This window comes from Schistocerca nitens, chromosome 5 (genome assembly GCF_023898315.1).
Source record: "Schistocerca nitens isolate TAMUIC-IGC-003100 chromosome 5, iqSchNite1.1, whole genome shotgun sequence".
Lineage (NCBI taxonomy): Eukaryota > Metazoa > Arthropoda > Insecta > Orthoptera > Acrididae > Schistocerca > Schistocerca nitens.
In genome coordinates, this window is record NC_064618.1 from 733,675,907 (window position 1) to 733,695,331 (window position 19,425).

The 19,425-nt window shown below is 38.5% G+C and overlaps 1 protein-coding gene across 3 annotated transcripts in view; it reads right to left on the reverse strand.

Moving 5' to 3' along the window:
* The window catches only part of LOC126260137 (cellular tumor antigen p53-like), a 165,865-nt gene that overhangs the window by 26,353 nt on the left and 120,087 nt on the right, over positions 1 to 19,425 (reverse strand). For all 3 annotated transcript variants that reach the window (XM_049957386.1, XM_049957387.1, XM_049957388.1), the window contains exon 6: positions 13,181 to 13,403. In XM_049957386.1, coding sequence (XP_049813343.1) covers positions 13,181 to 13,403 — 223 coding nt within the window. The remainder of the gene's footprint in view (positions 1 to 13,180; positions 13,404 to 19,425) is intronic.

Below are 19,425 nucleotides of genomic sequence, written 5' to 3' on the forward strand. Positions count from 1 at the left end.
AGGCATGGACCAATATCAGTATTCTGGGTTACCTCCAAGATACAAGACACATTATCTCCCAATAAAGATAATGTAGGTCATCTGAGTGCCCAGTGGGTATGGTGTTCCCTGAAAATCTGGAGGCCAAACTATTAACACTGTTGCTAAGCACTGTGCTAAACATATGGAACATATTAGGAAAAAGTGTTTGAAAAGTCACTCTGACCTGAACACTTACTGGAAAACAGACATAAAATACAATTTGAAAGCAAGACTCTTGATTCATGTGTCATCATATTGCAGTTCTGTTTTAAAGGAGTGGGGGGAGGGTGGGGGCAAGTTTAGAATAATCCACAACAATTTTCACAAACCAGGATTACATATGCAACAGCACTTTAGGGGATGCTTTGGATTTTGACCAAAAGCAAAGATCGATGCTAGACACTTCCAGGAATGCATAAGTGACAGTCTCCTATGGTGTGCTGGTACCTCAAGTCTAGGTACTGTGGCAGATCAGAGCTGCTACAAGCAGCCAAATTTGCCTTCCTTTGCAAGCATCAGTGCATCCCTCTCCAGTAGGTTTCAGATCCTGCCATTGCACCATTATAGTCCCGGCACTCTGTGGCTTTTATTTCTGACGATGATGGCAGATAAAACATTCGAAAGCCAGAGACCTCTACTGAAGTGGCGCAGTATGAAACCGAGGTTTCATTTAGGCATGCAACCGCAAAAGACTGAGGACAAATTTGTTTTTGTTATTTTTACGGCATAAAGTCAAGCGCCAGCATGCCGGTCGAGAACATTAGAGCAGAGTGGGCTGTGAAGAAGACGTCAGCCAATTGCATGTGGACCGACCCCCCTCTAGGACAAAAATGTAATGGGAGCGTCCTCTACGCGAAGAGAACATAAGCGCTGCACCCGAATGGCCACGCCGAGTGCTACGAGTTTCTACAGAAGTGTCAAGATCAGTGACATGGATAGAAGCATATACTGTATTACTTCGCTTGTATTAGGAATTGTATATAATGAAGAGATTTCTTATTTGCATGTCACTGTTTGCTTGCAACACCTGTGTATTTCTCAAAGTTAAGTATTGTCATTTATTTTCTGTAAATAAAATTAATTAATACGATTTGCTGGAATTTTTGTCTAGTGATCCAAGAAAGCAGGTTTCCTAGGCACCCCATATTTGAAGATTAGGCAGGACACAACAGCTATATCCTAAATGTGCACCTTCTGTCAATGGGAGTGAAGGTCTCATGTGTGATTGTTGGATACCAAATGTTGACAATCCTGAGGGTGGTGAAGTTCCCTCATTGTAATGAAGTGGGCAGGATCAAAATGGTGTCTGTTCTTTCAATTTGGAGATAGCCTAAGAACAAGTTGGGTTCCATCATATCCTAGGTTTTTACTGCAGGTGTGCTGAGCAGTTTTCCTTTGGATGGCTGTGGAAGCTGCTTTTGTCTTAGTGTGCCTATGAACAGGTCACGTACCTTACATACAGCGATGTGAGCTGGGAAATTGGTCATTCCGTATTTTATTTATGTTGAATAACATTCCCAGTCTGTTTTTCTCTCTGTTTGTAATCAGTGTGGGATAATGATGTGGGCCCATTGAGTCTTGAAGGACTTTCCTGTTACATACCTGAGTCAGATATGGATAACAAACAGAAATATCAGAATAATTTGTGAAAGATTGTCAACAATGCTAGATTTTGGTTTATAATTAAAACTGCAACCAACTACAAGTACAGTTTAAAAAAAATATTTAAAATAAACCATTATTAACTTTGGATTTACTACTATTTATCTTCAGGTTTTCTTGCTTTCCTGCTGGGGCCTCATTTTTTAGTTGTTACTACAAATGATTACTCTAAGATGGAACTGCAATAAATCTGAAACCAGTAAATGTTTTGTTTTAAGTAAGCTTTTTAAATCATACTTGTGGTTGATTGCTATCATAAATCTTGTAATTGTACTACAGCCACAGTTGTCATAATGTCCATTTTCAAAAAGTAGGTTTTGGTTTTCCATTAATAAAAGAAAGGCCACATCATTTCAATCTGTTGATCTGCCACCAACCTATGCTGTAGCATAAGGATTAAGGGTGCCCTAAATTGATTAAGGTGTCTAGGTTTGTGAAGATGTTTCCTGCCACCCGTCATTTGCTATGACAGATCTTAGTGGGCAGTAAAGTGACATGATTCGAAATGAATCACCTGGTAGTTTTATATGTGGTGCCATGATAGATGATCTACTGTGGCAGTCTTATGGTATTCAGTATAATTGCTTTGACAAAAAAGAAAGGCCCATAAACTTTCTGCTGGGATATGCCATAAAAAAATTTAGTTTAGGGGAGTCTTGTTACAACTGTACCATCTCATGGAATTTGCTAAGCACCGAATGTGCACATTACATGAGTTCACACTTCCACTTAGGTGAAATTCTGATTCTTCACTGAAGACGAAATGATCCAGAAACTTTGTAGTCATGCACAAACATTTCGTTCGCAAAATTGGTACATAAACTGTAGTCTGTAGGCTTTAGAGCTTCTAGCAACTGCAAGCAATAAGGACATAGCCGTAAGTGTCTCCTTAAAAGTCTCCATAGAAACATTACTGGAACTACTAACTTATGGCTATCCTCTCGAACTGATTTCTTGGCACTAGGCATGAGAAACTCTCTCACTTGGTCAACATGTTGTTCAGTCACTCTTGGCCGTCACATGCTCTTCCCTTTGCTAAGATAGCTGGTGTCTTCAAACTGATGATACCGTCTACAGATGATGTTATCATTTGGAGGATTACAATGGAACTAAATACGGGATGCATGTTGTACTGTAACAACAGATTCCGTCCTTGGAAACTACAAAAGCCAAAACGTTTTTCTGTTCATTAGTCGTCTTCTTTGCTGCTAGTGCTTTCTAAATGAAGTCACAGAAAACAGGGCACACTCATGTAAAAAAAAAAAATGTTTTAGTTGCTCTTTAATTTGATGTATTATTTTTAATTGTAAGTTGAACATAATAAATGCTACAAAGCTTTAACACCCTGATACACACTTTGAAACAAATAGTATAATATGGTTAAATGGGAGCAAGTTGGTGGAAAATTTGGTATATAATCTGACAAGGATTGCATACCTTTTAGCCTTGTTTAATTTTTAGCGATTTCAACTGTGTCTCAATGCAAACAACACTAATATGTACATCACTCACCTTTACAGTGACGCAAGAATTAAACTGCGGATATACTTCAATATCTTCCTTTGTGAAGGAACATTTGAAAACTGAGTGCTTCATTTCTGCTTCTGTTTTCCTGACCTCAGTATCAGTTTCTGTGTCATTCATCAATGCCTGGCAACTATCTTTGGTGCCACTGAAATATTTTACAAATGACTGGAGTTTCCTTGAATTTTGAGAGATCTGATATGGTAGTCATTTAAGGGTTTACACACTGCACTCTTGACAGTCAAGCACATTTCATTCTGCATCTCTCTATCTATAGCCCTATGCTACAGATGACACCTATTATGCAGCAGTCAGTGTTCTATAGAAGTTTCTGCACAGTGATGGTATATCATGGAGGATTCCTCCTATCATGAACTGTTTTACTAGGTAAACATCTTTCCAGTGCTTAGCTAACTACATTTTTAAACTTGAGCCACTATTTTTCTACATGCTCCTGCCCACTGGTAGATGTTTTGAGGCCCTCTTTCAGTTATGATACAACTGCCTCTTTATCTAGTTTACCAAACATGTAAACCATAAGGGTACGACATTTCCCAGATGTTTTTCAGCCACAGTTTTTTGTCAATAAATCATTTTGTGGATTGAGAGTGAAATCTCGGAGCAATCTGAGTATAAATGAACAAGTTTTATTATCAGAAGATCAGCTCATACGTCTACCTGAAAAAATCATCCAGAACTTAGAAGTTTAATTATTATGTAAGGGGGTTTATTAAGGAACTAGTCTTATGTTTTTTTATTATTTTTGTCTGAGGTATTTCACATGAGCTCCATGCCGTTCCAAGAACATTAGAGCTGTACTTGGCATCATGACATTTAAAGTAATTGGAGGCAGCAAAGAATCTTCTGCCCGAACCATGGGGCCAAGGTATACCAACTATCTGAAGGTTATTATAAGAACATAAATATTGATGTACTGATGCTCATCTTTTTGTTTCAGAATTTGGGATATGCTATAAATGAAATGTTCCTAGTTGTCTAACCTCATATCAAGTTTTATAATTAATGGCATAATAAAAGCCTTCCTATAAACAAGCATTGATGAGTCCTTGTTTTAGCAGAAGTTGGATTCTTCTGCAGACATAACAAAATTATCAATGAGTTAGTGGTTCCCCGACTTCTCAGTGCTGAAAATGTGTGACATGGTAATTTACAAATTAACTGAACCTTTGCATGTAGCAGTCCTGGTGTGAGATGAACTGGAAGACAATTAGGCGATACTGGTACATCAAACTCTAAACTGAATATAAAGATTCAATGTCAAAGAGGAAGCATTTGACGTGAAAGGTACAGTACTCTTACGACAACAGCTCCCTATTAACCAGGCATGATTGAAGACAGAATTTGAACCACAATAAATAACACACATCTAGAGTGGTTATATTAACAATATTAAACGAGTTATCCAGCGGAAATCAAGAATTTTGGCTACATCTACCAACAGTAGCAGATGATGCCTAATAGCAAGCAGCATTGCAGCTGTCCACAACAAGGCGCAAAACGCAGTAACTCAGTGAGTTCAGATTCTTTCCCTCATAAACACAAAATGAGCCACAACAAATCTCTTCCAGATTAATTAGATGTCTCACTACATGAAGGTAACACACAAATAAAAGTATATACAAAACCAAGACTGACATACATTGTAAATAATGTAACTGTGGGAGTTATTTTGGGTTCTGGTAGTGACATAGAGCAGTAGATTGCTACTTCTTACAGCAAAGTAATTTGTCGGATTCTTTTCTGCAGTTACCGGTCACAGGAATGACAATAACAGGCATAACAGGGGTAACTGGCATGACAGACAAATGAGTACATGCAGAATTGTTTGTTAAATTCACATTAAGCACATACACATTTCAGTAAGCAATGTTTGTAGTGGAAGGTTTAAATGTACCTATGATTTTAGCATTGATTGATTTTCAAACAGTAATGTGTCATTAAACTTGCAAAATGGTACAGTGACATTCACATATGGACAACAAGAGGACTTAGCTGTCATACATTATGAGCGAAACATTACAGCCAGATTAGGACTCACTTTAATGACAGACGCTACACTAGAACAGGATGATGGGCACTGTGCAGACACGGAACAAGTGAATGAAACATATATTTGGTAACATTAACAAACCAATGAATGTAAGTACTGATGGGCAGAAGGATACGATTTCTTCATTTTGTAGGCAGATAAAAGTATTTTCAACATCCCTAGGCATTATTAAATATTTTGTTTGTACGTTGAAGACTAAAACACACAATCCATTTGACATCAGACCCTACTCTAGACTAATATCGATGAAGTTATTAGTACAAAAAGAAACTGAAAGAATGTTAGAATCAAACAATATAGAAATGTCTAATAGCTGTTACAATAATCCATTATTTGTTGTTAAAATGTACAATGTTGGATGCACAAACTGTAAAGAGAATAACAGAGCCAGAAAGGGACAGAAACTGCTAGTGAAGTATGAAGGAGCAAAATATATCAGCACCATGGACTGATGGCAGGTTACTGGTGGAGTGCCTTACACAAAGATTCATGGAAGTATTCCTGTCTGAAGGAGAGTCATATCAACTCCAAGTACTACCATTTGGTCTAAACATATCAGTCTCCATTTTCACAAGAGCTCTGGGTAAAGCAAGAGGCAATGAATTACAAAGTAAAGTGTCTTGCTATATGTCTATGATGTAGTGGTTATATCTACAACATGCGAAGAACACCTGCAAACACTTGATGATTTTTTTGTGAGATTATGTTCCCAAGGTATCACTATTAAATTGTCAAAATAGCAATTTGGGAGAAATGAGGTCGAGTTCTTGGGACACACTGTAAATACTCGGGGCATTAAGTTTGATCCATAAAGATTGGATGCGATCACACTGTGCCCAGAATCAACTAATAAAAAACAACTCAAATCTTTTTTGGGATGGTGGGCTTCTACAGAAAATGCCTTGTCAGTTGAGGGATTATGCAGCAAATTTAATGAGATTATTAAAAGAAAATACAGTAGGGCATTGGTATATAAATTGCTATGAAGTATTTTCAAAAATAAAACAAGCATTGGCAGCATGCCAACTGCTGGTTCACCTGAATTTCACTCTTCCTTTTCATATCGAGGTGGATGCATCGGATTATGGGTTGGGCTGTCACATATTCCAGGAGTATGTGACTGATCACACATTAGAGAGAAAAGCAACAGCTTCCACCAGAAGAATGCTCACACAACACGAATGAAATTATAGCATTACAGAAAAGGAAACATTATCAGTAGTGTAGGCATTCAAGAAGCAAGACATGAAACAGTACTATATACAGATCACAGAACATTGACATTTCTATTAAAGAGCAAACATCTACAGAGTAGGCAAACATGCTGGCCTCTCTTTCCACAGGAACTCCGCTTTATTATTAAATTTGCGTAGGGAGAAGATAATACAGGGTGTCTCCCCCCCCCAAAAAAGGACCTGATTTTAACTTGTAATAATATTGAGACAAATGTCACTAGGTAACTGAAACAACACTAGATGCAATCGGCATGGTTTAGAGTTTCAGAAAAAATCCACTAGATGTCGTTATGAGCACTGACCTGGAGCATGCAGCCAGTCTCGCGCAATATGGCATCCGCACAATGGAAGGCATATTGTGCAACTGAATTTAGTCACACTCAACCAGTGATCGCAGTTCAGCGGGCGTTTCATATTCGATTTTGTGCTAAACATTCCTCCCTGACATTGATGAACTAAAACCCAGAATATCAGCTGCTGTAGCTTCAGTGACAGAAGAAACCTTACACTCAGATTGGGATGAATTCGGCTATCAGCTAGATGTCGTCCGTGCAGCCAATGGCGGACTTACTGAACATTTATGATGGGTTTTTATAAACTTCTGTCTTTTCTGAGTAATTTAGTACACAATTTGTTAGTGTTAAGCCCTTCTTCCTAATAAATAATTTTATTTAAAATTGGGTCATTCTTTTTGGGACACCCTGTATAGTACTCGATTCACTGTCTCTATTACTTGTAGATCTTCATTTGAAGCAAAATGTAAAGGAATGGGGCAAATTTACTGTTTATTTTCTGAAGGTAAATACATATGAGAAAGACAAAGATTTTTTGTAGAAACTTAAAAAGTAAACAAAACAAAGAGGTCACTTACTTTTACAAATTGGTGTCTTGCACAAAAGTCATACTGATGTTACTGACAATTGGAATATTGATTCACAGGAAACACAACTCACAGCTAGATGGTTACTATGCATTCCATAAAACAGCATTAATTTAATAACTTCGTATGTACATAGATGATATGCCCATTGTAGCCCAAAAAATTGTATCAAGCACATGAACAAATTTTACTACATTAAGAATATGAATTGTCTAGTTAGAAAAATCTGGAGATCTTGTGAAATGTATCAGAAAGTTAAGGTACCTGCTATGCGCTATATTGTACCCATCATTCCATTAAATTGTGGGATTTATTGACCATGGACTTCAAAGGTGCTCTGCCTAGGGGCTGGAGTGGAACGAAGTATATATATGTGGTAACGGAATGCTGGTCCAAACTAATAAAATTATATTCTGTAAGGCACACAACGTCTCATAATGTTACAATGAAATTAAGAGGTAATTTTAAAAATGTGGATAAACCGAAAAATTTGCTGTTGGGTAATGCAACACAGTTAAGAGCAAACACTTTAAAGAATTTTAAGCAAGGGAAGGCATGAACAATATATTAATTTCTCAATTTCGCACTCAAAGTAATCTGGCAGAATGATCACATGTGAAATGGATATGCTTTGTTGGACTTATTGCACGGATAGGCATTTGAAATGGACAGTCATGGTGATAGAATTTGAAAAGATATTTAATGAATTGCCACATTCAGTTACGAAGGTTTCCCCAATGGAAATAGTTGGGGAGCAAACAGATAATGGCCAGATAACCTAGAACATTAAGTGTGATCTACTACTGGGTCAACAGAAAATATAACTCTTTGAGTAACTTTCAAGTTTGTAAAATTCTGTAATTTATATGGGTTGTTTCACTCTTTCTTGAACACAGGGGAAAGATTTGTGACATTTCCATGGGAAGGTAACGCTAATTTGAATATGCTTTGTAGGGGAATTGTATTAGTGAAACTTTCAAGACCAAATGTGATAACGTGTCTTCTGATACAGTATGGGACAAATACAGCACACTCGACAAAACAGACATGTTTCTAACTGCTGCACTAAAGATTACCTGGTTCATTTGGCAATGCTAGACATTAATAAAACTACTTATGGTTATACATGATTTTGCATATGTTACGTAGAGACTTTTGATTAATCCAAAAAGGAAAAAGAAAGAGGCATTGGTCGGAGTGCAAATTATAAAGTATAATCCAATTAATCAAAGTTATTTTCACATTGGATTATTATAGATGGAAACAGTTTAGTATTCATTTATAAGGGGGTGGCAGGTGTAAGCGTTCGAGATTTCCCAGATGATTCGCAGCCATAATTTTTTGGAAATAAATCATTTCATGGATTGAGGGTGAAATCTCATGCCAATTTTGAGCATATGCGAACAAGCTTTATTAGCAGAAGATATGTTCATATGTAAAAAAGGCCAGAACTTAAAACTTTAATAATTAAGCACAAGGGTTTAACAAGGAGCAAGTCTTGTTAAGTAAATTTTTATTATTTTTGTCTGAGGTATTTCACCTTAACTCCATGCCGTCCCAAGAACATTAGAGCCGTACTTGGCATCATGATGTGCAAAGTAATTCGATCTGGCAAAGAATCTTCTACATAAACCATGGTGCCAAGGAATACCAATAACAAGAATATTATTATAATAATGTAAATACTGATGTACTGAAACTCTTGTTTTTGCTTCTGAAGATTGGGGATTGTTAAAAAGACTGTACCTAGCTGATTAATCTCATACCACATTTTGTAATTTAAAGGCACAATAAAAGCCTTCCTATAAATAGACATTGACAAGTCCGGGTTTTGTTAGGAATTTAATTTTTCTGCAGAAATAAGAAGAATTATCAATTTGGGGTTCAGAGACTTCTCAGAGGTGAAGAGGTAATTTACAAATTAACTGAACCCTTGCAAGATCTTACTACTTGCTGTAGCTGCCCTTTGTACTTTGGTAGTCTCACGGTCATTGATACAAGTTTCAATATAGACTCCCTCAAAGAGGTAACGTCTATTTGTTGTCATTAATCTAATACATTTCCATCATCAGTGGCCTTCCTTACCACTTCATCTAATGAGTTTTCAGAGAAAACAGTATTATTTTGCAAGATGTGTTGCCACAACTACCACTTAGAAAACTGTAACTATCCCAATCAGTTGTTGGATGATTAAAAAGTCTACTCATATAAGGAAGTATGCTCGGGAAACATCTGTATAAGCAAATTCCAAGTTCCTACTAACATCTGGGAGTGAGTTTGGTGGTCAACAGAAGGCTCCAATAACAACTTTGTGCCATCCTTGATACTGAATTTCAGCAGAATTTGATTTCTTGTCTAGTGCAATAAACACACTATCAACATTTCCCATTAGCCTGCCCTTTTAATATACACTTAGGTTTACCCAAAACTCTCTGTTGTCAGTTTTGGATTTTAGTCAGCTCTCTGTATCGAGTAATAGCATATGGGCTCCACAGCTCTTTAAGACCGCTTCAAACTATGACTTTGTTGTAAATGCTTTGGCAGTTGATCACTAGAATTTTAATCATTTCATTTGTGAGGGCAATTTCTTTGGGTCTTCCACTAATACTTTGGTGTTTCCTACAGTTATCATTACCTGGAATCGATGGGGGATCACCTAAGTTTAAAAAAACCTTGTGCACACTCCATACACAGTAATGCCACCCGGTTAGCAGCCCCCGATGTGTGGTGTCCTGCTGACCCATTTAGCGGGATCTTAAAATTCTCACTCCATGGGTATACATCCAGGAAGTAATAGCCTAGCTTGTCACATACTCTTTGAAGTCCCTGGTTCAAACCTTCTGCTTGGCTCAGAACCAGAGGACTGTGGTCTCTGGAATGGACCAAGTATGAAGTATGACCACAAGAGACCTGATGACAGCCATTACTTGTTCCAATGTGCACCACAACCTGCAACTTATTGCACCTTTTTTCCTCACTGGCTGCTCAAACAACCTTTTCAACATGTTGAATCAGGTCTCCAGGCATTCACACAGAGTGTACAAGGTGAACCTTTCCATACTTTTCTGCCGTTCCTCTAAGGGGTACCATCATTTGTCATATGTTTGAACAGCCAATGATTAACAGACCTCTATCCTTTTGTACTTGCTTCTCGTTGACATACAGGGTAGCACATAGCAGACTTGCCAATGTGTGAAGTGTGTTTCAACTGCTTACTTTCAGATTCTGTGTAACAACACCACCTCTGACTGATAGGTTAGGGGGGATAGGTATAATAATCGAGTTCTCACTGGATGATGTCCCTTTACCACTAACATGCCACTCAGAGTCAAGTTATTTGCAAAGAGAATATTTTCAGGCACAGATGACTTAGAAATAAAACAAAAAAGTTCTCATTTCTTTATTCCATAATGTCATATTAAATCTATTCATAATGAAATTTGTTGTAGGGGGTATATACTTTTTCCTACCAACATCACGTTTTACATAATTAATACCAGGAAAAAACTAATCCGTACAAAGCCTTAAAGGCATTTACTTTGATTGCAAGACTGTTTCCACCACCAAGGAACACCTATACTCCTGGAAATTGAAATAAGAACACCGTGAATTCATTGTCCCAGAAAGGGGAAACTTTATTGACACATTCCTGGGGTCAGATACATCACATGATCACACTGACAGAACCACAGGCACATAGACACAGGCAACAGAGCATGCACAATGTCGGCACTAGTACAGTGTATATCCACCTTTCGCAGCAATGCAGGCTGCTATTCTCCCATGGAGACGATTGTAGAGATGCTGGATGCAGTCCTGTGGAACGGCTTGCCATGCCATTTCCACCTGGCGCCTCAGTTGGACCAGCGTTCGTGCTGGACGTGCACACCGCGTGAGACGACGCTTCATCCAGTCCCAAACATGCTCAATGGGGGACAGATCCGGAGATCTTGCTGGCCAGGGTAGTTGACTTACACCTTCTAGAGCACGTTGGGTGGCATGGGATACATGCGGACGTGCATTGTCCTGTTGGAACAGCAAGTTCCCTTGCCGGTCTAGGAATGGTAGAACGATGGGTTCGATGACGGTTTGGATGTACCGTGCACTATTCAGTGTCCCCTCGACGATCACCAGTGGTGTACGGCCAGTGTAGGAGATCGCTCCCCACACCATGATGCCGGGTGTTGGCCCTGTGTGCCTCGGTCGTATGCAGTCCTGATTGTGGCGCTCACCTGCACGGCGCCAAACACGCATACGACCATCATTGGCACCAAGGCAGAAGCGACTCTCATCGCTGAAGACGACATGTCTCCATTCGTCCCTCCCTTCACGCCTGTCGCGACACCACTGGAGGCGGGCTGCACGATGTTGGGGCGTGAGCGGAAGATGGCCTAACGGCGTGCGGGACCGTAGCCCAGCTTCATGGAGACGGTTGCGAATGGTCCTCGCCGATACCCCAGGAGCAACAGTGTCCCTAATTTGCTGGGAAGTGGCGGTGCGGTCCCCCACGGCACTGCGTAGGATCCTACGGTCTTGGCGTGCATCCGTGCGTCGCTGCGGTCCGGTCCCAGGTCGACGGGCACGTGCACCTTCCGCCGACCACTGGCGACAACATCGATGTACTGTGGAGACCTCACGCCCCACGTGTTGAGCAATTCGGCGGTACGTCCACCCGGCCTCCCGCATGCCCACTATACGCCCTCGCTCAAAGTCCGTCAACTGCACATACGGTTCACGTCCACGCTGTTGCGGCATGCTACCAGTGTTAAAGACTGCGATGGAGCTCCGTATGCCACGGCAAACTGGCTGACACTGACGGCGGCGGTGCACAAATGCTGCGCAGCTAGCGCCATTCGACGGCCAACACCGCGGTTCCTGGTGTGTCCGCTGTGCCGTGCGTGTGATCATTGCTTGTACAGCCCTCTCGCAGTGTCCGGAGCAAGTATGGTGGGTCTGACACACCGGTGTCAATGTGTTCTTTTTTCCATTTCCAGGAGTGTATTTCCAGTCTTGTTGGAAATAATTGTTATTTTTAATTACTAATGAAGTACAGTTTAAGGCAAACATCTGTCAGGAAATTGCAGGTACTAAAATATTGAAAGCAAAATTAAGTAATATAACTGATAGTTTAAAGTATAAGAAATACAGTAGATTATCAAATAGAACAAGTTATATAAAGTATCTTAATACTGATATTTCATTCATTAAAGTGGATACAGAATGGCATTATGTACAGCTTCCTAAGAGTTTGGGTACAAGGTTGGTTCCCTCATAAAAACACAACAGAGACATCAAACTGGCAGCACCCTGCTCAAAACAGAAAGCAAGTATGCTGATACATTACTCATCCCCCTGTGCAGCATTACACCATTATAGTGGCACTACAAGCAGGCTCTTCTCGACATGGGGGAAAGTTACAGGTCAAATGATTGTTTTCTACACAAAGGTGGGCTAGAGCTAACTCATTTTGTAAGAGATAGGCCACAGTCAGATGGTTGCTATCAGAACTTATTCTCACTTACTTCAAGTCATTCTTTCCCAAGTATCCATTACTGAACTTGTCTATTAAGACCCATTCCACTACCATCACACTCAACATTTCATGGCAACTTCAGATCTATTGCAAATTTCTAACTATCAAAGAAGAAATAATTTTAAAGAGAGTACATATCAATCTGAAATGTTTTAGACATTAAAATTACAGAAATCTAACAAATACTAAATAGCTGGTACAGCTAACACTAGACTGCATAACAACAAAACTTCTTATAATAGACGGTAACTCACACGTCATTTTCCAGAGTAAAGATAATTCCCATTCCTCGCCTGCCATTGCGCTGCTGGCAGCTGTTGAGACAAGTAAATTTGTAGCAAACAATGAAAGACTCCATTCCACTTTGTGGGGCGTCGACTGGAATACGGACACTAAAACGACCACTGGATGCATTTTTGAAGTAATCAGCACCGTTTGCTGAAGCACAGCGTAGTACATGTGCTGCTAGATTGACATCTAAAGAGGAAAACAAAAATTGTTTTGTCAGTAAATATTGAACAAAAATAAAAATACCGTCAAAAAACGATTAACTAAAATGAAAGTCTTCGGAGTAAAATTAGATGTATTTTTTTCCCCAGCCCTCTTTAAATTGGTTCTCTAATGGTATTAAAAGTAGGAGAGTTAAAGATGAAAAGGTTTCTTAAGTGTCAGGTAAGTGACTGGGAGAAATGAAATTGTTTTATACGACAAAATACGCATTCAGAGCCTTAAATAGCCCTCTACTGTCATCGACACAGCAGAAAGTTGCTATGTGAACAATGGTCCATATTGGTGGTTAGAGCAGATACATTTTTGTGATAAGTTTTGTATGAATTTGTGAGTCAAAATATATTTGAAATTCCTGATTTATTCCACATCCTTGAAGAACAATTACAAGTAGGGTCTGCGGAACGACACTAGCATGCAAGTTTCTTTGTAAATACACACTATGTATTTTTAAAAAAATTTCTTGCACGTTTCATATTTTTATATTCTCCTCACTGTGGGCCTATGGAACAAAAAATTACATCTATCTATCTATCTATCAGGCAATCAATTGTTTCGTCAAAGATAAGAGCTTTGAACCAAAGCAAAAGCCAAGAAAACATGAAAAAGGAAAAGAACCATAAAATGAAATATATTCACATACCCACAAAAATACAAGAGGAAAGGAAAAGAAAGGGGGGGGGGGCAAAATATAAATGGAGTTTTACTTGAGTAGGACAACAGTCTGGAAAAATGTAAACGAGACAAAAGAGGTCAATCATGATCTCTAAATTTTTGTTGTCTTGGGCAGTTTTATTGCGGCATCCATTCATCCCACCTCCCCCTCCTATTTCTATGATTTCCATTCTCCTCTTCCTCTTAATAACAATTTTTTACACATAAAATGTATTAACATAATGTCACAGACAGAATACCCATTCTTTCTAAACACTGTCTTCAGATACTGTGTCGAGCATCAACATCATCTGAAATACAGGCATTTGGATATATCTGCAGTGGCAGAGCGCAGCCTGTTAAATAAGCACAAGATTTTGTTTGAACAAACGAGAATACTTACTCATGCTTCGAACTATCAGGACTCTGATCAGAGAAGCTGTTGAAATTAGACTTTTTGAAACAACTTCCATAGAGACATCAGCAATGCATGGAAGCCTGCATTTGACAAGGAAAAAACAAAGAGGAATACTTCTCACACTTCACCGCCTGATGCAATCTATGGCACTGCAAGCAATGCTAGATACAGATCATACACAAAATCTGTGGATGTAGTGGATGTAGCATCATGATGTAATCCAGCCAATCGGATCCCATCTATGGGTATAAAAGAGGGAACCTTACTAGTTCATGGCAGTCAGTTTTAATCCCTCATGAAGATGATGGTGGATATCATGGAAAGCTTGGAATTTTATCCGAATTTGGCGTGGCAAGTGAACTGAAAAAATGTTTACGCAAGAACTCCATCACAAAAAACTTCGTAGACGTACAAGTCAGTTCTTTGTTTGTAAAATGTTGATTTAAAAAACACCAAAGAGACAAAGAACTAATAAAATACTAAAAAACAGGGATTGTATTAATAAATAACACATTACAGGAAAAAAGTTCTCAAATACTGCAAGGAACTCCTGTAGAGAACAGAAAGATTCTTCTACAAGGAAACCTTTCAACTTGGATTTGAATATTTGGGGTTTATTACTTGATTTTTTTCAGTTCTGTTGGAAATCTGTGGAAAAGGAAACCTGCTGAATAGTGCATACCTTTCTTTACAACATTTAAGCAAGTGTTATCCAAGTGTGTCATTTTTTTCTGTTGGATGTTCATTGAATCACTATTGCAGGTTCTTCTGAACAAGACAACACCGTTGTTGTTGTTGTGGTCTTCAGTCCTGAGACTGGTTTGATGCAGCTCTCCATGCTACTCTATCCTGTGCAAGCTTCTTCATCTCCCAGTACCTACTGCAACCTACATCCTTCTGAATCTGCTTAGTGTATTCATCTCTTGGTCTCCCTCTACGATTTTTACCCTCCACGCTGCCCTCCAATGCTAAATTTGTGATCCCTTGATGCCTCAAAACATGTCCTACCAACCGATCCCTTCTTCTAGTCAAGTTGTGCCACAAACTTCTCTTCTCCCCAACCCTATTCAATACCTCCTCATTAGTTACGTGATCTACCCATCTTATCTTCAGCATTCTTCTGTAGCACCACATTTCGAAAGCTTCTATTCTCTTCTTGTCCAAACTAGTTATCGTCCATGTCTCACTTCCATACATGGCTACACTCCATACAAATGCTTTCAGAAACGACTTCCTGACACCTAAATCTATACTCGATGTTAACAAATTTCTCTTCTTGAGAAACGCTTTCCTTGCCATTGCCAGTCTACATTTTATATCCTCTCTACTTCGACCATCATCGGTTATTTTACTCCCTAAATAGCAAAACTCCTTTACTACTTTAAGTGTCTCATTTCCTAATCCAATTCCCTCAGCATCACCCGACTTAATTCGACCACATTCCATTATCCTTGTTTTGCTTTTGTTGATGTTCATCTTATATCCTCCTTTCAAGACACTGTCCATTCCGTTCAACTGCTCTTCCAAGTCCTTTGCTGTCTCTGACAGAATTACAATGTCATCGGCGAACCTCAAAGTTTTTACTTCTTCTCCATGAATTTTAATACCTACTCCGAATTTTTCTTTTGTTTCCTTTACTGCTTGCTCAACACAACACCATCAGTAACAAATCCCATGATGAAATATATGTACAAGGGCAACAGAGTTAAAATTCCAAGGTAGCTGAATAGCAGTTTACATGAAGTTCATGACCTGACAATGCATATAAGTCTAACCTCTAAATAGTGAGTGGCATGTGTGTGGAGATAATGGAAACTGACTAATAACTGCTGCTTGAATAACACAGGCCAACAATATCATCAACCATTTCTTCACATTTTACAGTTAAATTTATTAAATTAACCGATTTTTTAAAAGAATTTAACAGCATTTATATGGTTAAAATAATTTAAAAAGGAGGTGTAATGAATGTAGATGACATTGGTAGCACTGCTGAAAAATATTTGCTGACAAAAAAAGGTTGAGTCTATTTTTGTGTTAACAGATGGTGTTTTGTTTACTGTCAGCCTAACCTCACTTTCTCGTTTCCTGTACATGTGCTCAGTACACTGTCTAATCGTGGTTGTAAAAACTCCGCTGACAATTTTTGTTATATCTGTGATTAAAAACGCCAAAGAAATATTACAGATTTTGTGAAAAAGGTTTATCTATCATACTTTGGATCTAAACTTGGTGATCAAGATAAATCTTGGGCGCCACATAAGGTATGTTATGTGTGTGTTGAAGATCTGAGAAAATGGTCCAAAAAGGAGGAAAAAGCCTTTAGATTTGTTATGATATGGAGGGTGCCAAGAAATCATTCTGATGATTGCTACTTTTGCAGTGTCGATCTCACTGGTCATAATTCAAAAAACAAAAACGTAATAAGCTACCCTAACCTTCCATCTACCATCCAAGCAGTAGGGCATGGCGTAGATTTGCCAGTTCCTGAACCACCAGATGATTTAAATTCTATTCCAACATAAGTATTTTCTGATGTACAATCTGATTTAGATGAACCAGGTGATGATGAATTCTATTGTAATACAGAAAGTCTAGAGCCCAAATTGTTTACTCAGACTGAGCTTAACGATTTGGTTAGGGATCTGGGTGTAACAAAAGAAAAACCTGAATTGCTTGGCTCTAGGTCAAAAGAAAAGAACTTATTGGCAGTTGGAACCAGCATATACATGTACAGAAAGAGAGAGTAGCAATTTTCCAAGTTTTTTCAACAAGAGTATGATTTAGTGTACTGCTCAGACATTCCCGGTCTGATGAATGAGTTTGGAACTAAATACAAAAAGGAAGACTGGAGGCTGTTTGTTGATTCATCCAAAACTAGTTTAAAGGCTGTTTTACTACACAATGGTAATACGTATGCATCTATACCTTGGACATTCTGTACATATGAAAGAAAGCTATGAAAACCTAGAAAGAGTGCTAAATAAAATAGGCTATTCTGCTCATGGTTGGACGAAGTGTGGCAATCTAAAAGTAGTATGTATGATCCTTGGTCAACAAGGTGGCTTTACCAAATTTCCATGTTTCTTGTGTGAATGGGACAGTAGGGCTAGGGATTAACACTGGTGCAGAAAGAAATGGCCTGTGAGGGTGTCTTTAAAACCTGGTGAGAACATTCTACGCAAAAACCTTGTAGATCCAAAAAAACGTACTCCTACCACCTCTACATATAAAGTTAGGCCTAATGAAACAGTTTGTAAAGGCTTTGCCTAAAGATGGACCATGTTTTAAGTACCTCTGACAAAAGTTTCCACACCTTTCAGAAGCTAAACTAAAAGAAGGCGTCTTTGTTGGACCTGACATTAGAAAATTGATGTTTGATGTTAACTCTGAATCCACAATGACCTTAAATGAGAAAGAAGCATGGGTATCATTCAAGCAAGTCGTTACAAAGTTCTTAGGACATGAAAAAGACTCAGAATATGTTTCTATTATAGTTACAATGTTTGATGAGCCTGAAAGTTCACTTTTTGAACAGTCACCTTGATTACTTCCCGGGCAATATCGGAGATCTTAGTGAGTAGCAAGGAGAGCATTTTCACCAAGGCCGCTGGAACACCAACACGGTGGAGGACTACTGTTGGTCACTTCCCAGAAAGTTCAGCAAGCGACTCGTAGAAAAAGCTACACAAGAAGCTTCAAAGATAAAGGAGAAAGAAAATACAAACCAATTCCAGCTAACAAGTAAACCCTTTATTAACACAAATCATTATTTTAAGTAGCTTACTGTAAATAAAAACTATGCTTATGTTGTAACAAAGCGTTTCATTAATTTTCCCGTTCACTGTATAGCATAGGATTTTTATTCTATATAATAAAAAGCACATTGTTCGAAAACTATGGGTGATACAAAAAAAAACTTAGGCTGTATTTGGATTCAGCTCATAAAATTCTATAAAGATCAGCTATCAAAGTAAAAAAAGTTTTTTAAAAAAATTTTCATTGGCCTGTGTAATTGGAAAAAATGATTGGAAAGAACCGTTGAAAGAAATTTGAAGTTAATTTAAGAATCTTTACACAATCCTGGGTGACTTTAATTGATACCAATATCAACAGACCTACAATATCAATACATTCAAGGTCAATATTCATGATTTGCATTATGTACTGCTTCACATTAATTCCACTGTGTGCAGTCTTGATTGTAACAATGTCTAAGCAGGATCACTTCTCTGCTGCTTGTGCAAATTCTTCTTGTCAGCTCTGAACCTCCTGATGCACAATCTTGGCGGTGGGTGAAATGACTAACAGACAGGGACTCGAGTCTCACACACGCGATTTAATTTTACCTTTTTTATAACTCTTTTAATGTACGATTGGGATACACATCTTTTTAACAATGCTGGTAGAATGGATCCATACATACGTCCGCATGCTACCACTTACAGAAACAAACAGGTGAAGATACAAGAATTAATAAATTGAAGTGTGTATTTCTTCTTTTGTTTCGTGCAGATGCACTCACAACATTATCCTTGCCATAAAGCAACTTGTTAACTTACCTTCTGCGTTGTGTATATCCCATTCAGTTTACATATAGTTTTAAAACTAAAGATTTAACACACCTCCCCTCTCCCCCCTTCCTGGGGTACGAATATTCTTGGCGAGTGCATTGAGTTTCTCCAGAATGTATCACCATACAAGATACAGAGTGAAAGTAAGCAAAGTAAACAAGCCCTCGTGTTTCAGTGACTGAGACAGTGGAGACCATACTTATAGTGAAGACGTCAGCATTCAGTTTCTGTACAAAATCTTAAATCTTGAATCTTGAATTTGATACTTCCACATAAGCTTTCCCTCTACTCTCATTTCTAAGAATTTATACAGGTCAACTTCACTAACAGACCACCACACGACAAT